The sequence below is a fragment of the Capra hircus genome, chromosome 14 (genome assembly GCF_001704415.2).
Source record: "Capra hircus breed San Clemente chromosome 14, ASM170441v1, whole genome shotgun sequence".
Classification (NCBI taxonomy): Eukaryota; Metazoa; Chordata; class Mammalia; order Artiodactyla; family Bovidae; genus Capra; species Capra hircus.
In genome coordinates, this window is record NC_030821.1 from 30,495,893 (window position 1) to 30,511,433 (window position 15,541).

A 15,541-nucleotide genomic window follows, 5' to 3' on the forward strand; every position below is an offset into this window, starting at 1 on the left:
TCAGATTTCCAAATCTCATTTTAGAAGGTATGTTTTATGGGATGTCTTACATTCTCCATTTTGTTGGAATTTCAATTCCCTATCATGATATCGAAAGTTGATGGGAATATTACCTTAAAACATTGTGAGCAACAGATTTGACATTGTGAGCAACAGATGTGAGGCAGCGTGAGCTTCACCAAAAATCCTATTATATATTCCTAAAAGCTAAAAAAAACATTTAAATTAATTTTAAAATTATGCTTCAGTCTCAGATCAATGAATATTACATTGTTTCATTATGTTTCCCTCAGTAGCCTTGTCTGCTAATTCTACATTATAACTACTTGAGGAATACAATCATGGGTAAGGAGTTGTAGCTGATTCATTGCTGTAAAGACCAATGAAAATATAATTCAATTTATTTCAAATCTCATCCTACATATGTATTGACCTTCTGATTTATTCTGTAAAAGAACCCTAAACAGGGCTGTGACTTTGGATCTGATGATTTAGTGTAACAGCCTTTACACATTTGTTGGTATTTTGTTTTCACTTTAATTTTCTTATTTTTAAGCTAAAAATATTTTCAGAATGTCATGCATCTTTTGTGACCAAAATTTGACATTGTACTGCTCCCCTCCCCCTGCTCCAAAAGACACACAAGCATCACTGTCACACAACATATTTTTAAATATGTGTAAAAATTCAGAAAACTTTCTCAGGCATTGTCAAGTTATTTTCTTAAGTAGAAGCAAAATACGATTTCCCTTCTCACATAATCTCAGAACACACAAACCATAAACAAGAAAAAAAAGTACACCTCATGTAAATATATAGTGACTGCCAATTTAATTATTTACTTTGTACTTACATTGTATGTGTTGCTTGAATTTTTATATTTGTATGAGTCATTTCATCTGTTTAGGGATGAAATGTATCCCTTTAATTATCTAAATTGATTTTATAATCAAATTAAAAGAAAATTCACATCTCCTTATTATTACAAGGGATACATCAAGCAGAAAATGATAATGTTATTATTCTGAGTGGTTTTTGTAAGTCAACTTGATTCAAAGTTTTCATCTGAAATAAAAATGTAGTCTGAGATATTGTGAAACCTACCGTCAATATGACAGTTAAGGGTACTAGCTAGAATATACTGTTTACCGATGCTCTCAGAAAAATTTTTATTTTTTTTCCATTCCTTTTCCTCCACCCCTCCCACCCAGCCTGCAAAGCAACCATAGAAACTGAATAGCAGACCAAGTTAGAAGACTGTATTAAACAGATCAGTGGGAAAAACCACCTGAAGATGTTAAATACTTCTACTAATATAAAATAGTAACATTTTATAACTATTTCTAGATATCTCTGGGAGCACTATTTGATTTCTTTATTATTTTTTGAATTAAAACAAATTTAGAGAAGTTTTAAGTTGACCGAAAAATTGAGAAGAAAGCACTGACAGTCTCCATATACTCCATACTATCACACAATCACAGCCTCACCCACTCAATGTACCACACTAATGAGCTGACACAGACACATCATCATCAGAAGTCTATAGTTTATATTAAATTTCACTGGTGGTGTTATACATTCTATGGTTTTGACAAGTGTGTGATAACATGAATCTCACTGTAGTACCAGACAGAATAGGTTTACTATTCTAAAAGTCCTCTGTGTTCCGTGTATTTGTCCTTTCCTCCCCACAACTCCTGGAAACTACTGATCTTTTTACTATCTCCATAGCGTTGCCTTTTACATAAAGAGGTATAGTTGTAATTATATAGTTTGTGACCTTTTCACATTCAATTCAGTTCAGTCGCTCAGTCATGTCTGACTCTTTGTGACCCCATGAATCGCAGCATGCCAGGCCTCCCTGTCCATCACCAACTCCCGGAGTTTACCCAAACTCATATGCATTGAGTCGGTGATGCCATCCAGCCATCTCTTCCTCTGTCGTCCCCTTCTCCTCCTGCCCCCAGTCCCTCCCAGCATCAGAGTCTTTTCCAATGAGTCAACTCTTCGCATGAGGTGGCCAAAATATTGGAGTTTCAGCTTCCTTAATTTAGTAATACACATTTAAGGTTCCTCTATGTCTTTGTATTGCTTAATAGCACATTTTCTTTCAGGACTAGATAGTATTCCACTGTCTGGATGTATCACAGTTTATTTATCCATTCACCTACTGAAGAACATCTTGGGTGCTGCAAATTCTGATAATCATTTATAAAGGGACAATAAATATACATATGCAGTATTTGTGTGATTTTATTTTCATTTCATTTTGGTAGATAAATATTAAAAAATTGTGACTGCTGAATCATATATTTAAAAATACATTTAGCTTTGTAAGAAACTGATGACTATCTTAAAAAGTGGTTGTATTACACTGTATTTCCTTCAGCAGTGAATGAGAGTTCCAATTGTTCCACATCCACATAAACATTTGGTTTTGTCAGTGTTTTGGATTATGGCCATTCTATTAAGTATATAGTGGTATCTCATCATTATAATTTGTACTCCCTTAAAGCCTTATGATGTTGAATATCTTTCTATATGCTTACATGCCATCTGTATATCTTCTCTAGTGAGTTATCGGTACATGTCACTCATTTCTAAACTGAGCTGTTCATTTGCTTATTGTTGAGTTTTAATAGTTGTTTGTGTGTGTGTCTGTTTAAACTACTCCTTTATCAGATGTGTTTTTTGCAAAATGTTTTCTGCTATTCTGTATCTCATATTCTCATTTTCTTTATGCTGTCATTTGCAGACAAGAAGTTTTTAATTTTAATGAAGTCCAGCTTATATATTACTTCTTTCATGCCTCTGGTGCCATACTCAAAGTTATATAGATTATTTTCTATAAGTGATATAGTGTTGCATTTTACCTTAGGTCAGTAACCCATTTTCAGTTGCTTTATGTTAAGGGTTTAAAGCTTGTGCCCTGATTCTTTTTTTTTTTTTGCAGGTAGATGTCCAGTTGTTCCAGGACCATTTATTGAAAGGATTATCTTTGCTCCACTGTACTGCCTGTGCACCTTTGCACAGATCAGTTATCTTTATTCCTGGGTTTTCTATTCTGTTTTCCTGATCCATTCTGTTGACATGAAATTGAGATATTGTGGGAACTCTTTAAGTTCTGTAAACATGTATCATGTTGTTTTTTTTTTTTTTTTTTTTTTTTTAGGAACAATATCCACAATAGCATTGATATATATTTTCTTGCCAAAAATATTTAGTAGATTTCTGATTGCTGTGAGTACCTCCATCTCTTTATATATTTTCTAGCTGTATCTTCTTTTAACTACTATCATTAAAGGGGTGTTTTCTCTTTTTCCATTTCAGAAAGAACCCTTATCTTGAATCCCCACTTTATCCTTTTCATTTCAGAAGTTACATCCCTGGTCCAGTTCCGTTTCATCTTGCTAAGACCACTGCAACAACCATTGTGATTTTATTCCACATTAAACCACCTTCTTCTTAAGGTTAAAAGATATATAGTTGACACTTAATTATGTGAGAGGTAGGGGCACTCACCCTCCAGGCAGTATAAAAATCTGAGTGTAACTTTTGGCTGGCATTTTGTATAGATGTTCCTCCATATACGTAGTTCCTCTGGATCTGCAGCTTCGTATCTGTGGATTCCACCTACCACAGACTGTGTAGCATTGTAGTATTTATTACTGAAAAAAATCCTTGAATAGTGGGTTGGTACTGTTCAAGACCCATGTTGTCCACAAGAGTCAACCCTGTATCCATGTATGTATGTATACATATATATATTTCTAACTTTCCCAAGGACTGTCTTCCTGTTTTGTTGTTATGCTGAGCTTCCTTCTGAGGAGCTACCTGGGAACAATGCTAGCAATAGGCTCTGTTACCTCTGTACTACTTGGAAGTGGTCTGGTTGGTGGTGGCTAGGTACAGACAAAAGTACAGGTATAATACACATGTGTGTATATGTGTATATACATGTGTGCATACATATATATGAATAAATATGCAAACATACATACATATATACACACAAGAGTAGACTCCTGAGAGTCCCTTGGACAGCAAGGAGATCAAACCAGTCAATCCTAAAGGAACTCAACCCTGATTATTCATTGGAAGTGCTGATGCTAAAGTGGAAGCTCCAGTACTCTGGACACCTGATGCAAAGAGCCAGCTCACTGGAAAAGAATCTGATGCTCAGAAATACTGAAGACTAAAGAAGAGGGTGGTAGAGGATGAGATGATTAAAAAGCATTACCAACTGAATGGACATGAACTTGAGCAAACTCAAGGAGAGAGTAGAGGACAGGGAGGCCTGGCATGCTGCAGTTCATGGGGTTGTAAAAGTCTAACACAACTTAGTGATCAAACAAGAAAATATATGTCTATGTGTGGGTCTGTGTGTGTGTGTGTGTATATATATATATATATATATATGTGCTTATATATGTATATACACTTTGATAGATTAAGATAGACATTCAAAACTTTCAGCAATGATTCAATCAATGCTTTTTTATTAATATGAGAATTCTTTTTGCAAACTAGATTATTTAAAAACATTTACTCTCTTTTCCCACATTTTTGGACAGAATCCATTGTCCTACCTTTAATTCTGGTCTTGCATATTGACTTGACTTGGCCAATGAATTTCAGCAGACAAGAAGCAAGAAGATATTTACACATGTCTGTATGGTTGGATTTTTATCCTATGTCATTGTCTAGGGCACTGGTGTCAGAAGAATGAATGATGCATGAATTCAAATTCATCCTAGATCAGCCCACCATCAGCCTATGCTTAGCACAGACTTGTGAAAATAAATAACTGTTGTTTGAGCTAATAAGTTTGAGAATGGTTAAGATTACCACTATGTCCAAGAAATAACATAGCATTACATTCAGATAATAATTTATTTATATGAACAGGTACCTCTTTGCACATAGTCAGATTGACACTATTCCAAAATTCTGAATTAAAACTATCACAATTTCTTTCTCAGTTGAGATAAGCATATAGAACATAGGGATCTTACTTAATCAAATGAATAACTTTGTTCTCCTCTGCCATTAATGATGACATTCTGAAAATATAAATACCAAACATATCTCACATTTTACCTTCTGCTTATAACAGATAAGGAAAAACATTTTAGTCTTCAATAATTCTTTTACTTCCTTTGATACTTCTCTTTGATTTGAAATATCTTCCCCAGTTAAAGTGGATATAATGAATAACCACAGCACAATATGTATAAAAATAATTATTACTGGCATTGAGGGAAAAGACACATTACTTTGATTAGAAATCTTGATGACTATAGATTATCTGACAGAGGCTTTGTACAGCCTACAAGAGTTTGTCAATCAGTCAACTCAATATATATATATATATATATATATATATATATATATATATATGTAGTCCAAAGAAATAGAGGAAAACAATAGAAAGGGAAAAACTTAGAGATCTCTCCAAGAAAATTAGAGATAACAAGGGAACATTTCATGCAAAGATGGGCACAATAAAGGACAGAAACAATATGGACCTAACAAAAGCAGAAGATATTAAGAAGAGGTGGCAAGAATACATAGAAGAACTACACAAAAAAGATCTTAAAGACCCAGATAACCACAATGGTGTGATCACTCACCTACAGCCAGACACCCCAGAGCTTGAAGTCAAGTGGGCCTTAGGAAGCATCACTACAAACAAAGCTAGTGGAGGTGATGGAATTCTAGCTGAGTTATTTCAAATCCTAAAAGATGATGCTGTGAAAGTGCTGTACTCAATATGCCAGCAAATTTGGAAAACTCAGCAGTGGCCACAGGACTGGAAAAGGTCAGTTTTCATTCCAATCTCAAAGAAAGGCAATGCCAATGAATGTTCAAACTAAAGCAAAATCGGACTCATTTCACACACTAGGAAAGTAATGCTCAAAATTCTACAGCTAAGTTTCAACAGTACATGAACCAAGAACTTCCAGATGTTCAAGCTAGATTTTAAAAAGGCAGAGGAACAAGAGATCAAATTGCCAACATCCACTGGATCACAGAAAAAGCAAGAGAATTCCAGAAAAATATCTACTTTTGCTTCACTGACTACGCTAAAGCCTTTGATTGTGTGGATCACAGGAAACTGGAAAAATCTTAAAGAGATGGGAATGCTAAACCACCTTACCTGCCTCCCATGAAACCTGTATGCAGGTCAAGAAGCAACATTTAGAACCAGACACAGAACAACAGTATGGTTCCAAATTGGGAAAGTAGTATATCAAGGTTGTATATTGTCACCCTGCTGATTTAACTTACATGCAGAGTACATCATGTGAAATGCTGGGCTGGATGAAGCACCAGCTGGAATCAAGATGGGCAGGGAGATATATCAGTAACTTCAGATATGCAGATGACAGGCACCACCTTTATGGCAGAAAGTGGAGAGGAACAAAAGAGCCACTTGATGAAAGTGAAAGAGGAAAGTGAAAAAGCTGGCTTAAAACTCAACATTAAAAAAACGGAGATCAAGGCAACTGGTCCCATCACCTCATGGCAAATAGATGGGGAAACAATGGAAACAGTGACAAACTTTATTTTCTTGGGCTCCAAAATCACTGCAGATGGTGACTGCAGCCATGAAATTAAAAGATGCTTGCTCCTTGGAAGAAAAGCTATGACAAACCAAGACAGTATATTAAAAGCAGGAACATTGCTTTGCCAACAAAGGTCCATCTAGTCAAAGCTATGTTTTTTCCAGTAGTCATATATGGATGTGAGAACTGGAGCATAAAGAAAGCTGAGGGCCAAGGAACTGATGCTTTTGAACTGTGGTGTTGCAGAAGACTCTTCAGAGTCCCTTGAACTGCAAGGAGATCCAACTAGTCAATCCTAAAGGAAAACAGTCCTCAATAGTCACTGGAAGGACTGATGCTGAAGCTGAAGCTCTAGTACTTTGGCCCCTTGATGCTAAGAGCTGACTCATTAGAAAAAACCCTGATGCTGGGAAAGATTGAAGGCGGGAGATGAAGGGGACAACAGAGGACGAGATGTTTGGATGACATCACTGACACAATGTACATGAGTTTGAGCAAGTGCTGGGAGATGGTGAAGGATAAGGAAGCCTGGCTTGTTGCAGTCTATGGGGTCACAAAAGTCAGGCACGACTGAAGAACTACACACACACACACACACACACACACACATCTTGGATATATGGAGAAATATAAAGTGTAAAGCAATATAGTTCAGTTGGTAAAGAATCTGCTCAGTTGGTAAAGAATCCGCCAATCAGGAATCTGGAATCAAGGAGATCTCAGTTTGATGGGGAAGATCTGCTGGAGAAGGGATAGGCTACCCACTCCAGTATTCTCGGGCTTCCCTCATGGGTCACCTGGTAAGGAATCCGCCTGTAACACGCCTTCAACCCCTGGGTTAGGAAGATCCCCTGGAGAAGGGAAAAGCTACCCACTCCTGTATTCTGGCCTGCAGAATTCCATGGACTGTATAGTCCATGGGGTCACAAACAGTCGGACATGACTGAGCAACTTTCACTTCACTCACAGAAGTAACAGTTTATCATTCCACTTTGGGCTCAGGCAGTACCGATAGTGACTGTGAGAAAAAACTGATCTTTATATAGGACTCAGTTTTCTCAGATGCAATAATTATAATTGATTCAACTACCTCAAAGTCTCTTCCAGCTCCAAAGTTCTATGATTAATTATTTAACTAAATACTAGTCCCTGTCCTCAGAGGAAAATTGCAAAAGCTATCTACCTGGGAGTGGGTGGAATGATCTTTTTCTTCCATGGGAAAAAATGAACATCTTTCAGTCTCACAGATTCAGTTTCACAGTATGTTTTGCACCAAAGTATGACTCACACTTTCCCACCTCTCTAGCCATATCCAGGACTACACCACAGTTTTCTCTCTCTCCATTTTGGCCATATATCCAGGAATTCCATCAAGTACTCAAATGAACTTGTCATCTAAACACACTCGTCTTGCTGTCCAAATTCTAGCCTTATTAACTCTTACTCAGCTTTATATCTCAGTCTGTGTTTACCTTCTCAAGAAAGCTTTCCCTGAGGTTTGCATTAGATGCCTTGGGATAGTCTCCCAAAAGTACATTCCCTTTTTCATTTTCATCACTCTTCGTATTTACCACTATTTTTAATGTGTTAGCCTTCATTCCATTATTCTGGAAGCAGTGACTAAGTATCTTATTTTTTGCTATGTACCCTGTCCTTCACCATGCCTGGTATATAGTGGAAACTCAACAGTTATTTCAAAAAACATGATTTTTAATACTCTACTGCTACTCATTCTCATTCTGGGGGTATAGATACAAAAAGGTTAACCCTCACTGCAGACTGTGACAAAGTCAAACTGAATATTTTAGGAACAGTAGTTTCCTGAAGAAACTTGATGTACTCAATGCAAAGTAAAATAAGTACTTTCAGCTAAAAAAAGGTAACAATAAAAAAATAAATTTTATTATAAGTTTTCATGAATCATGCTAAACGCCCTCTTTATTCTGAACATGGACTGAAATGTTATCATAACAATCACCCACAAAATACTACATGCTATTTAGCAATTTTCCCAAGAAACACTTTTACAGGCAATATTTCAGTAAAGAAAATGAAAATTATATGAAGAGAAGAAATATTTCAAAAGACACAATAATGAAAAAACCCAAGGGGGCTCACTAGTTCTGTGTTAATAGGCCACCACCAGATAGAAAAAATTTCTAAGACAGAAATTTTCCTGAGAACTCAAACAAAGAATGTCCCATTGAAGGTGTATCAGTTTACTATAATGAATAAATATTGACTATAATATTTTTGGACAGTACAATGAACATATCAATATTTACTTTATAAAATATAATAGAGTGTCAGAATTCAAAGGAAATATTTAGTCCAAGCTCCTTGTTTTAAAGACAGAGAAACTTTCCTTTCAGCATTTACTGAATCAGCTATATACATGGCACACCTTAGAGGAAAACACTTATTTGCACAAATGAACTTAGATTCTGATCTAATCCCACAAACATTGAAATATATCTCCATAACATGCTAACATTATGTTTGTATGTGAAAATAATTGAATTCCTAGAAAATTTAAAAAATATTTTTGATACAATTATAATTATTTTCATTATTTCCAGAGTGCATTTTTAAGAGACTATCAATCATCACCTAAGTATGTTCTTTAGATGACTTTGATCTAATTTAATTGAATTCACTTGAGATAGAGTGAATATATATATATATATTATAGGCCTATATTATATATACATATATATACATATATATAGGCCAATTTCTGAACTATAACAGAAATATTAAGGCAGATAAAGTAATCAAAATATTTAAAATATTTTCCATTATTCTACAGCATGGTTTCAGTGATAACTAATTATGTATCAGTGCCATAATTAGTCATATAAGAACCAAGGAATTAATGCTACTTTTTAAACATCTCAATAAATCTCATGAAATGATTTGAGAATTAAAAAAAAAAAAAACTGGAACCAAAACTTAATCCATAAATAATAGCATTAAGGCATATGTCCTAAGACTAGTAAAGAATTTTATTCATTATAAATGTATACTGTCAGTAGAATGTGATTAGAGAACACTAATATTTTCATGTTTCCTTTCCTGATAAAAGCAAAGAATGTATTGAATATTACTTTCTCAACTGTAACTGTTCATTTCTATGAGTATACATTCTCCCTGGGATCCAAGTAAGGTGTTTTTCCACCTTAAATTTTTTTTGAAAATACAGAAAAGAAAAAGAAAGAAATATATCTGATTCTACTAGCATTGAAATATAATGTAAATATTCTCTTTTTTTTCTATCTTGAAAGAATTAAACAAAGAGATCACAAATGTGTTAATCAGGACTTAACTAGTGACATAAACTGAACTCATCATGGCTTAAACAAGGAAAAGTTTATAGCCTTATGCAATTAGATAACCAAGGTCTAGTATTCCCTTCAGGCAGTTAGAAGTTTCTATTTTTTCTACAGTACTGTTTTTCATTCTTTTCATCTACTGGTTCTTCTAGTAACAAAAGTTGGACACCAGTAGGCACCAAGTTGGCACCAAGTTAAATGATCCTTAAGAGCATATAATCTCAGAAAAGCGATTTTCTTCCACCTGGAATCTATATCAATTGCCCCAGGTCCTAGACTGATAACTGTATCAAAAGGAATTCTGATTAGCTCGGCCCAAGCCTATAGACCCATACAGAACTAGAAGAGATAAGGTTGATCAAAGCCTAAAATAGAGCTGATAGAAGAAAGTGGGAGGATTGCTGGGCAAGCTAAAAAGCAGATGCTGCCAGAGAGAGAAAAACTTACTCTTTGTAATTAGTTTACATCACATGGGGTCACAAGAAGTTAGACATGACTGAGCGACTGAACTGAACTGATAAATATTTGGATAATATATCTTTACTATTCTTTATTTTTTTTTAGAAAAAGTTTTTTTAATAAGCTAGGTATGAACTGTTAATATTTTTGAAAATTATTATCTATATCCTAGAAAAATTTCTAACAAGATATAAATGACCAACATTAATCCAGGAAGATACGAAGAGGCTTACAGTCATAGAAAAACAATTAAATTTCCTAAATATTTAACATTGAGTAAATGACCAAATAGTCTTATAGCTATGTTCTCTCTTACAAGGACAAAATACAGAAGAAAATGTATGCTTAGTTTATAGGAGATCTACGTTAATGTTATCTCATGAAAAATCTATAGGTGATTAAAAAAATGTCTTTAGATCAAATAGAGAAAGTTTTTGTTTTGCTTTGTTTTGTTTTTAAGCAGGTGTCCCATTTAGAACCAACATACTACTTAACTGAGAACATGGTAATTATGAAAATTATTTTTAGTAGGCAAAGTTGCTAAACTTATATGCACATCAAAATTTGAAACTTCTCAACATGAATCCTGCTTCAACTTTGAGCTCAGGTTTTAAATTATGGGAGATGTAAAAACGTGATTTTCACAGTAGGAAAACTAAACTTTTGAGGATGTACCTTACCCATCGTATTATATAGGTCAACTCATTTTTCCAGCTTTATTGAACAAATAATCATTAATTACCTATGAGAACATAGCAGGGGCTTGCTAGTGGAAATTTAAAGATGAACATGATGCATTTTTGAGGATGGCATGGCAACCCACTCCAGTATTCTCACCTGGAGAATTCCCATGGGCAGAGGAGCCTGGTGGGCTAAGTCCATGGAGTTGAAAGGAGCTGGACAGGACTGAGAGACTAAACAGAGGGGGAGTTCTTCTGTAATGTGTGGAGTTAAGGAAGGCTTCACAGAAAAATACTTGAACTTTGTCTTAAAGGATGAGTGATGTGATGTTGAGTTTAGAACTGAATATGGATCCAGACAGAATTTACTGAGTGTAAGGAGAAGTATGAAACAACTTGCTGGGTTCAAAGATCATTTTATAAAACTTAAGTGTAGAAAGAAAAAAAACAATCTGGAAGATAAGCACTATGGAGGTTCTGGACTTCATCTTTAGACAACAAAAAGTCTGGAAACATTTTAAGCTGGAGGGTAATATGATCACCTTTCTGTTGCTGGAAGATCACCATTAGCAGTGTGGATGTGAGACTGGAAGAGACCAGGTTGAAGGGTGGGAGAAGAGTAAGGACATTATTCATTAAGAATTTTCTGGGTTTGTTTGAAATATCTCATCTTGGTGGATGTTAGCACAGGGATTGTTGGATATATTCTTTTTCTGTCACTATATTATGTTCTTGCTAAGATAGAAAATATCTGGCTATTCTTTATTTTTCTTTCTTTCTTTTTTTGCATCACCTCATGGCATGTGGGAGGGATCTTATCTTAGTTCCTCAATTAGGGATTCAACCCTTGCCACCTGTAGCAGGAACACAGAGTCTTAACCACTGCACTGCCAGGGAAATTTTAGTTGTTCTTTCTATATTCAACAGCTCATTCAGTAGGTGGCACATAGCAGATCCTTAAGCAGTACATATATTTTAAAATTGTGTTAAAAACTTAGCAGAAAACAAATTGTGCTACTTTACAATGTACTTCCAGTTCGTGAACTGCAGTGGAGACTGCTGAAATATCGATGGCACTCTCCTGCTGCTCTAAACTGTTCATCAACTTTGAAACCTGTATTCTTTGCTGAAACAGTGTCATTAATGATTAACACAGCTTGAATGATTCTAGACTTTCTAATATTTAACTTTCATAGGGTGAAGAAAATAATAAAACAAAGAGGAATATAATTTACAGGGGAAAAATCAAGAAAAATAAAACAATCAAGGCATAGATACTTGCAACAGAAGCTGACCATACTTTAACCTTTGTAACTTTGTTTTATTTTCTGGGGATAGATGTGGATTTTAAATGGAGTAAGGATATATTTAAAATTATAATCAGGCTAACCTTTTTATTTTTTAAAACTGACATTTATACGGATTTCCTGAACTATTCAAATTAATGTAGCATCAAATTTAGTCTCAAGTTAAAAACACAGAATGCATGTGTCCTGTTCTTCCTGACAACACAATGCATTCCTTTCCCTGTGTCCAGATAGAAAGGCATGACAAGCCAATCTTTGAAAAAAATAAACTCTGGTTAAAAATTATTATTATGCAAGTAAAAGAATTCTGTCTACTTTACAATCCACTGTTGAACTGATATAATAGAGAATAATACTTTTATAATAGAAAAAAATAAAATCAGATAGCAATATATTCTGATGTTCTGTTTAACATTTTCATCTTTTAAAGCATAGATTTTAATTAAACTTAATAACGTACATATGTTTTCCACCAGAATTTCAAAACTGCATTTTTGATATGTACATTGAGTGTATACCTGCACATCCATTTCTCTATTTGACTTTAAAAAGGTTAATCATGTGTCAGAGATATTTGTGATTTCAGTGTCTGCATCTACCTCAAATGGAACTGAAACAAAAGATTGTGTTATACACATATAATTTAACATTAATCTGCAAAACTATCAATATTGGGATGAGTAGTTGCAATTTAAAACATCTGTGGTCCATAATTTACATAGAAGTTGATAATCTGAACACTCATACCATGCATATAATCTGAGAGATTCACAGATGCATTACAAAATAAAAATAAAGAATTAAGTCCTTTGCTATGTGTTTAAGTAATTAGTAGATTTTTGCCAGGCAATTTGTATAAAGTTTATAAAATCACATTGCATATTCTTGGAAAGGCTAGGAGTCCAAAGTGACTAAAGCCTAGGCACTGTATAGTGGTATAGCAGACTTAAAGGAGAGATGAAGTATGTAAGATATACTCATTTGAAAGGAAAGGCAATTTTTCTTAAAGAAAAGTGAAATCAACATTTGTAATTAATTTAAAAAGGAAAGTGTTACATTGAAATATACTCTTGCTTGTATGCTGGGAAACTTTTATAGATGCAATTAAACTTGAATTTAAACGTATTCCCTGGTGTTATTAAGGTAACATATTTCCCATAGTAACAAGTTATCATTACCTTTGTAGTTAACCTTGAAGCCAACAGATCCAACACTTTCATCTGTTTGAAGGTGCAGCCACATTTGGCTACTCATGCTTACTATCAGGTCTGGCACAAAGCTTCCAGTCAGCCTAAAAAGAGGTGGATAGAGAGAGGAGAAACAGATTATTAAAATACCACTGCACTGGCAGGGAAGTTTCTAGTTGTTCTTTTTATATGCAACAGCTCATTTGAATACCCTCTGTAAGCAAATTATGAGACAGATGAGTTTCTCACAACTTTTCAGCTAGAAACAAACAACTGGCAGATTAATTTACAAGACTGATAGAACAGACAAATAACATAATTTAGTGATCAATGTTTACTATAAACAAGTACTATTTTATGTGCTAAACTAGGTTATATCTTTCAAATCCCTGAGGCAAGGTATTAAATTTTAAATACTGAAAATCTTATACTTCTTTTAAATTGAAAGAAAAAAAGAATCTATAAAAATCTTTAACTTGTTGCTGCTGTTTTCACACCAGTAATGTACTTCATTTTAACCTTTCAAGTTTCACAGAACTTCGTTCTAAAGAAGCACTGTGAAAAATATTTAAGTACTGTGCAAAACAATAAAATGACAAGGAGTATAATATAACCCTTTGCAATACTGATGTCAGGCTAGCCATGTCAAGTATGTTTTACTGGAAACAATTTTATTTTAAATAATATGCTGCTAATTTGATATGGCATCACTGAATCTATGCATCAATAAGCTCATTAAGTAATGTTCACTTTTATAACCTTAAGAAGAGAAATTACTTAATGATTCCACTGTCGTTAATAATGCTCGGTCACATGTTTGAACTGAGGCAATAGTCATACAAAAGAGGAGAGCAAATGAGTAAATATGACCTTGAGGGAAAAAGTCTGTCAAAAATACAAACAGTTAAAACAACAAAAAAATAACTTTTTGTATTCTTGACAGACTTTTCCCCTCAAGGTCATATTTACTCATTTGCTCTCCTCCTATATCTGCCATACAACCCAGCAATTCCACTGCTGGGCATACACACCAGGGAAACCAGAATTGAAAGAGACACATGTACCCCAATGTTCATCGCAGCACTGTTTATAATAGCCAGGACATGGAAACAACCTAGATGTCCATCAGCAGATGAGTGGATAAGAAAGCTGTGTTACATATACACGATGGAATATTACTTAGCTGTTAAAAAGAACACATTTGAATCAGTTCTAATGAGCTCGATGAAACTGGAGCCTGTTATACAGAGCAAATTAAGTTAGAAAGAAAAACACCAAAATGGTATATTAATGCATATATATGAAATTTCGAAAGATGGTAACGATGACCCTATATGCCAGACAGTAAAAGAGACACAGATGTAAAGAACAGACTTGGACTCTGTGGGAGAAGGCAAGGGTGGGATGATTTGAGAGAAGAGCACTGAAACATGTATATTATCATATGTAAAGTAGATCACCAGTCCAGGTCCATGCATGAGACAGGGTGCTCAGGGTTGGTCCACTGGGATGAACCTGAGGGATGGGATGAGAAAGGAGGTGGGAGAGAGGGTCAGGATGGGGAACACATATACATCCATGGCTGATTCATGTGACTGTATGGCAAAAACCACCACAATATTGTAAAGTAATTAGCTTCTAATTAAAATTTAAAAACAAAGAATACAAAGAGGAAAGAAGAATGGATCCACTGCTGAGTAAAATATCCATCATGATAGGGAATTCTAAATTACATACTTAAAAAATATATTTTTAAAAGAAGAAATTCTCAAGTGTTTACCTACTTTATTGCTAAAAACATGAAATTTTCTGAAAAATTACAGGAGAGAAGGTATAAAGTTTCCCTTCCTAATATTGATAAAAAGAGCATCCTAATATAAAGCTGTGTTCTGGATGAAGGCTATGCTATAATTACACTAGCAGAGGGCAACATAGAGGACTGTCGCATTCTTAAGGCCACCATGGCCGCAGAATGTCCAGTTCTTAGTCAACCACCAAAACTAT

The 15,541-nt window shown here is 34.6% G+C and overlaps 1 protein-coding gene across 1 annotated transcript in view; it reads right to left on the bottom strand.

The window, feature by feature from the left end:
- The window catches only part of LOC108637478 (CUB and sushi domain-containing protein 3-like), a 207,682-nt gene continuing 204,203 nt past the window's right edge, over positions 12,063–15,541 (bottom strand). The window contains exons 6-7 of the mRNA XM_018058092.1: positions 13,529–13,641; positions 12,063–12,169 (exon numbers count right to left, since the gene is read on the bottom strand). Of these exons, the coding sequence (XP_017913581.1) occupies positions 12,063–12,169; positions 13,529–13,641 (220 nt within the window). The remainder of the gene's footprint in view (positions 12,170–13,528; positions 13,642–15,541) is intronic.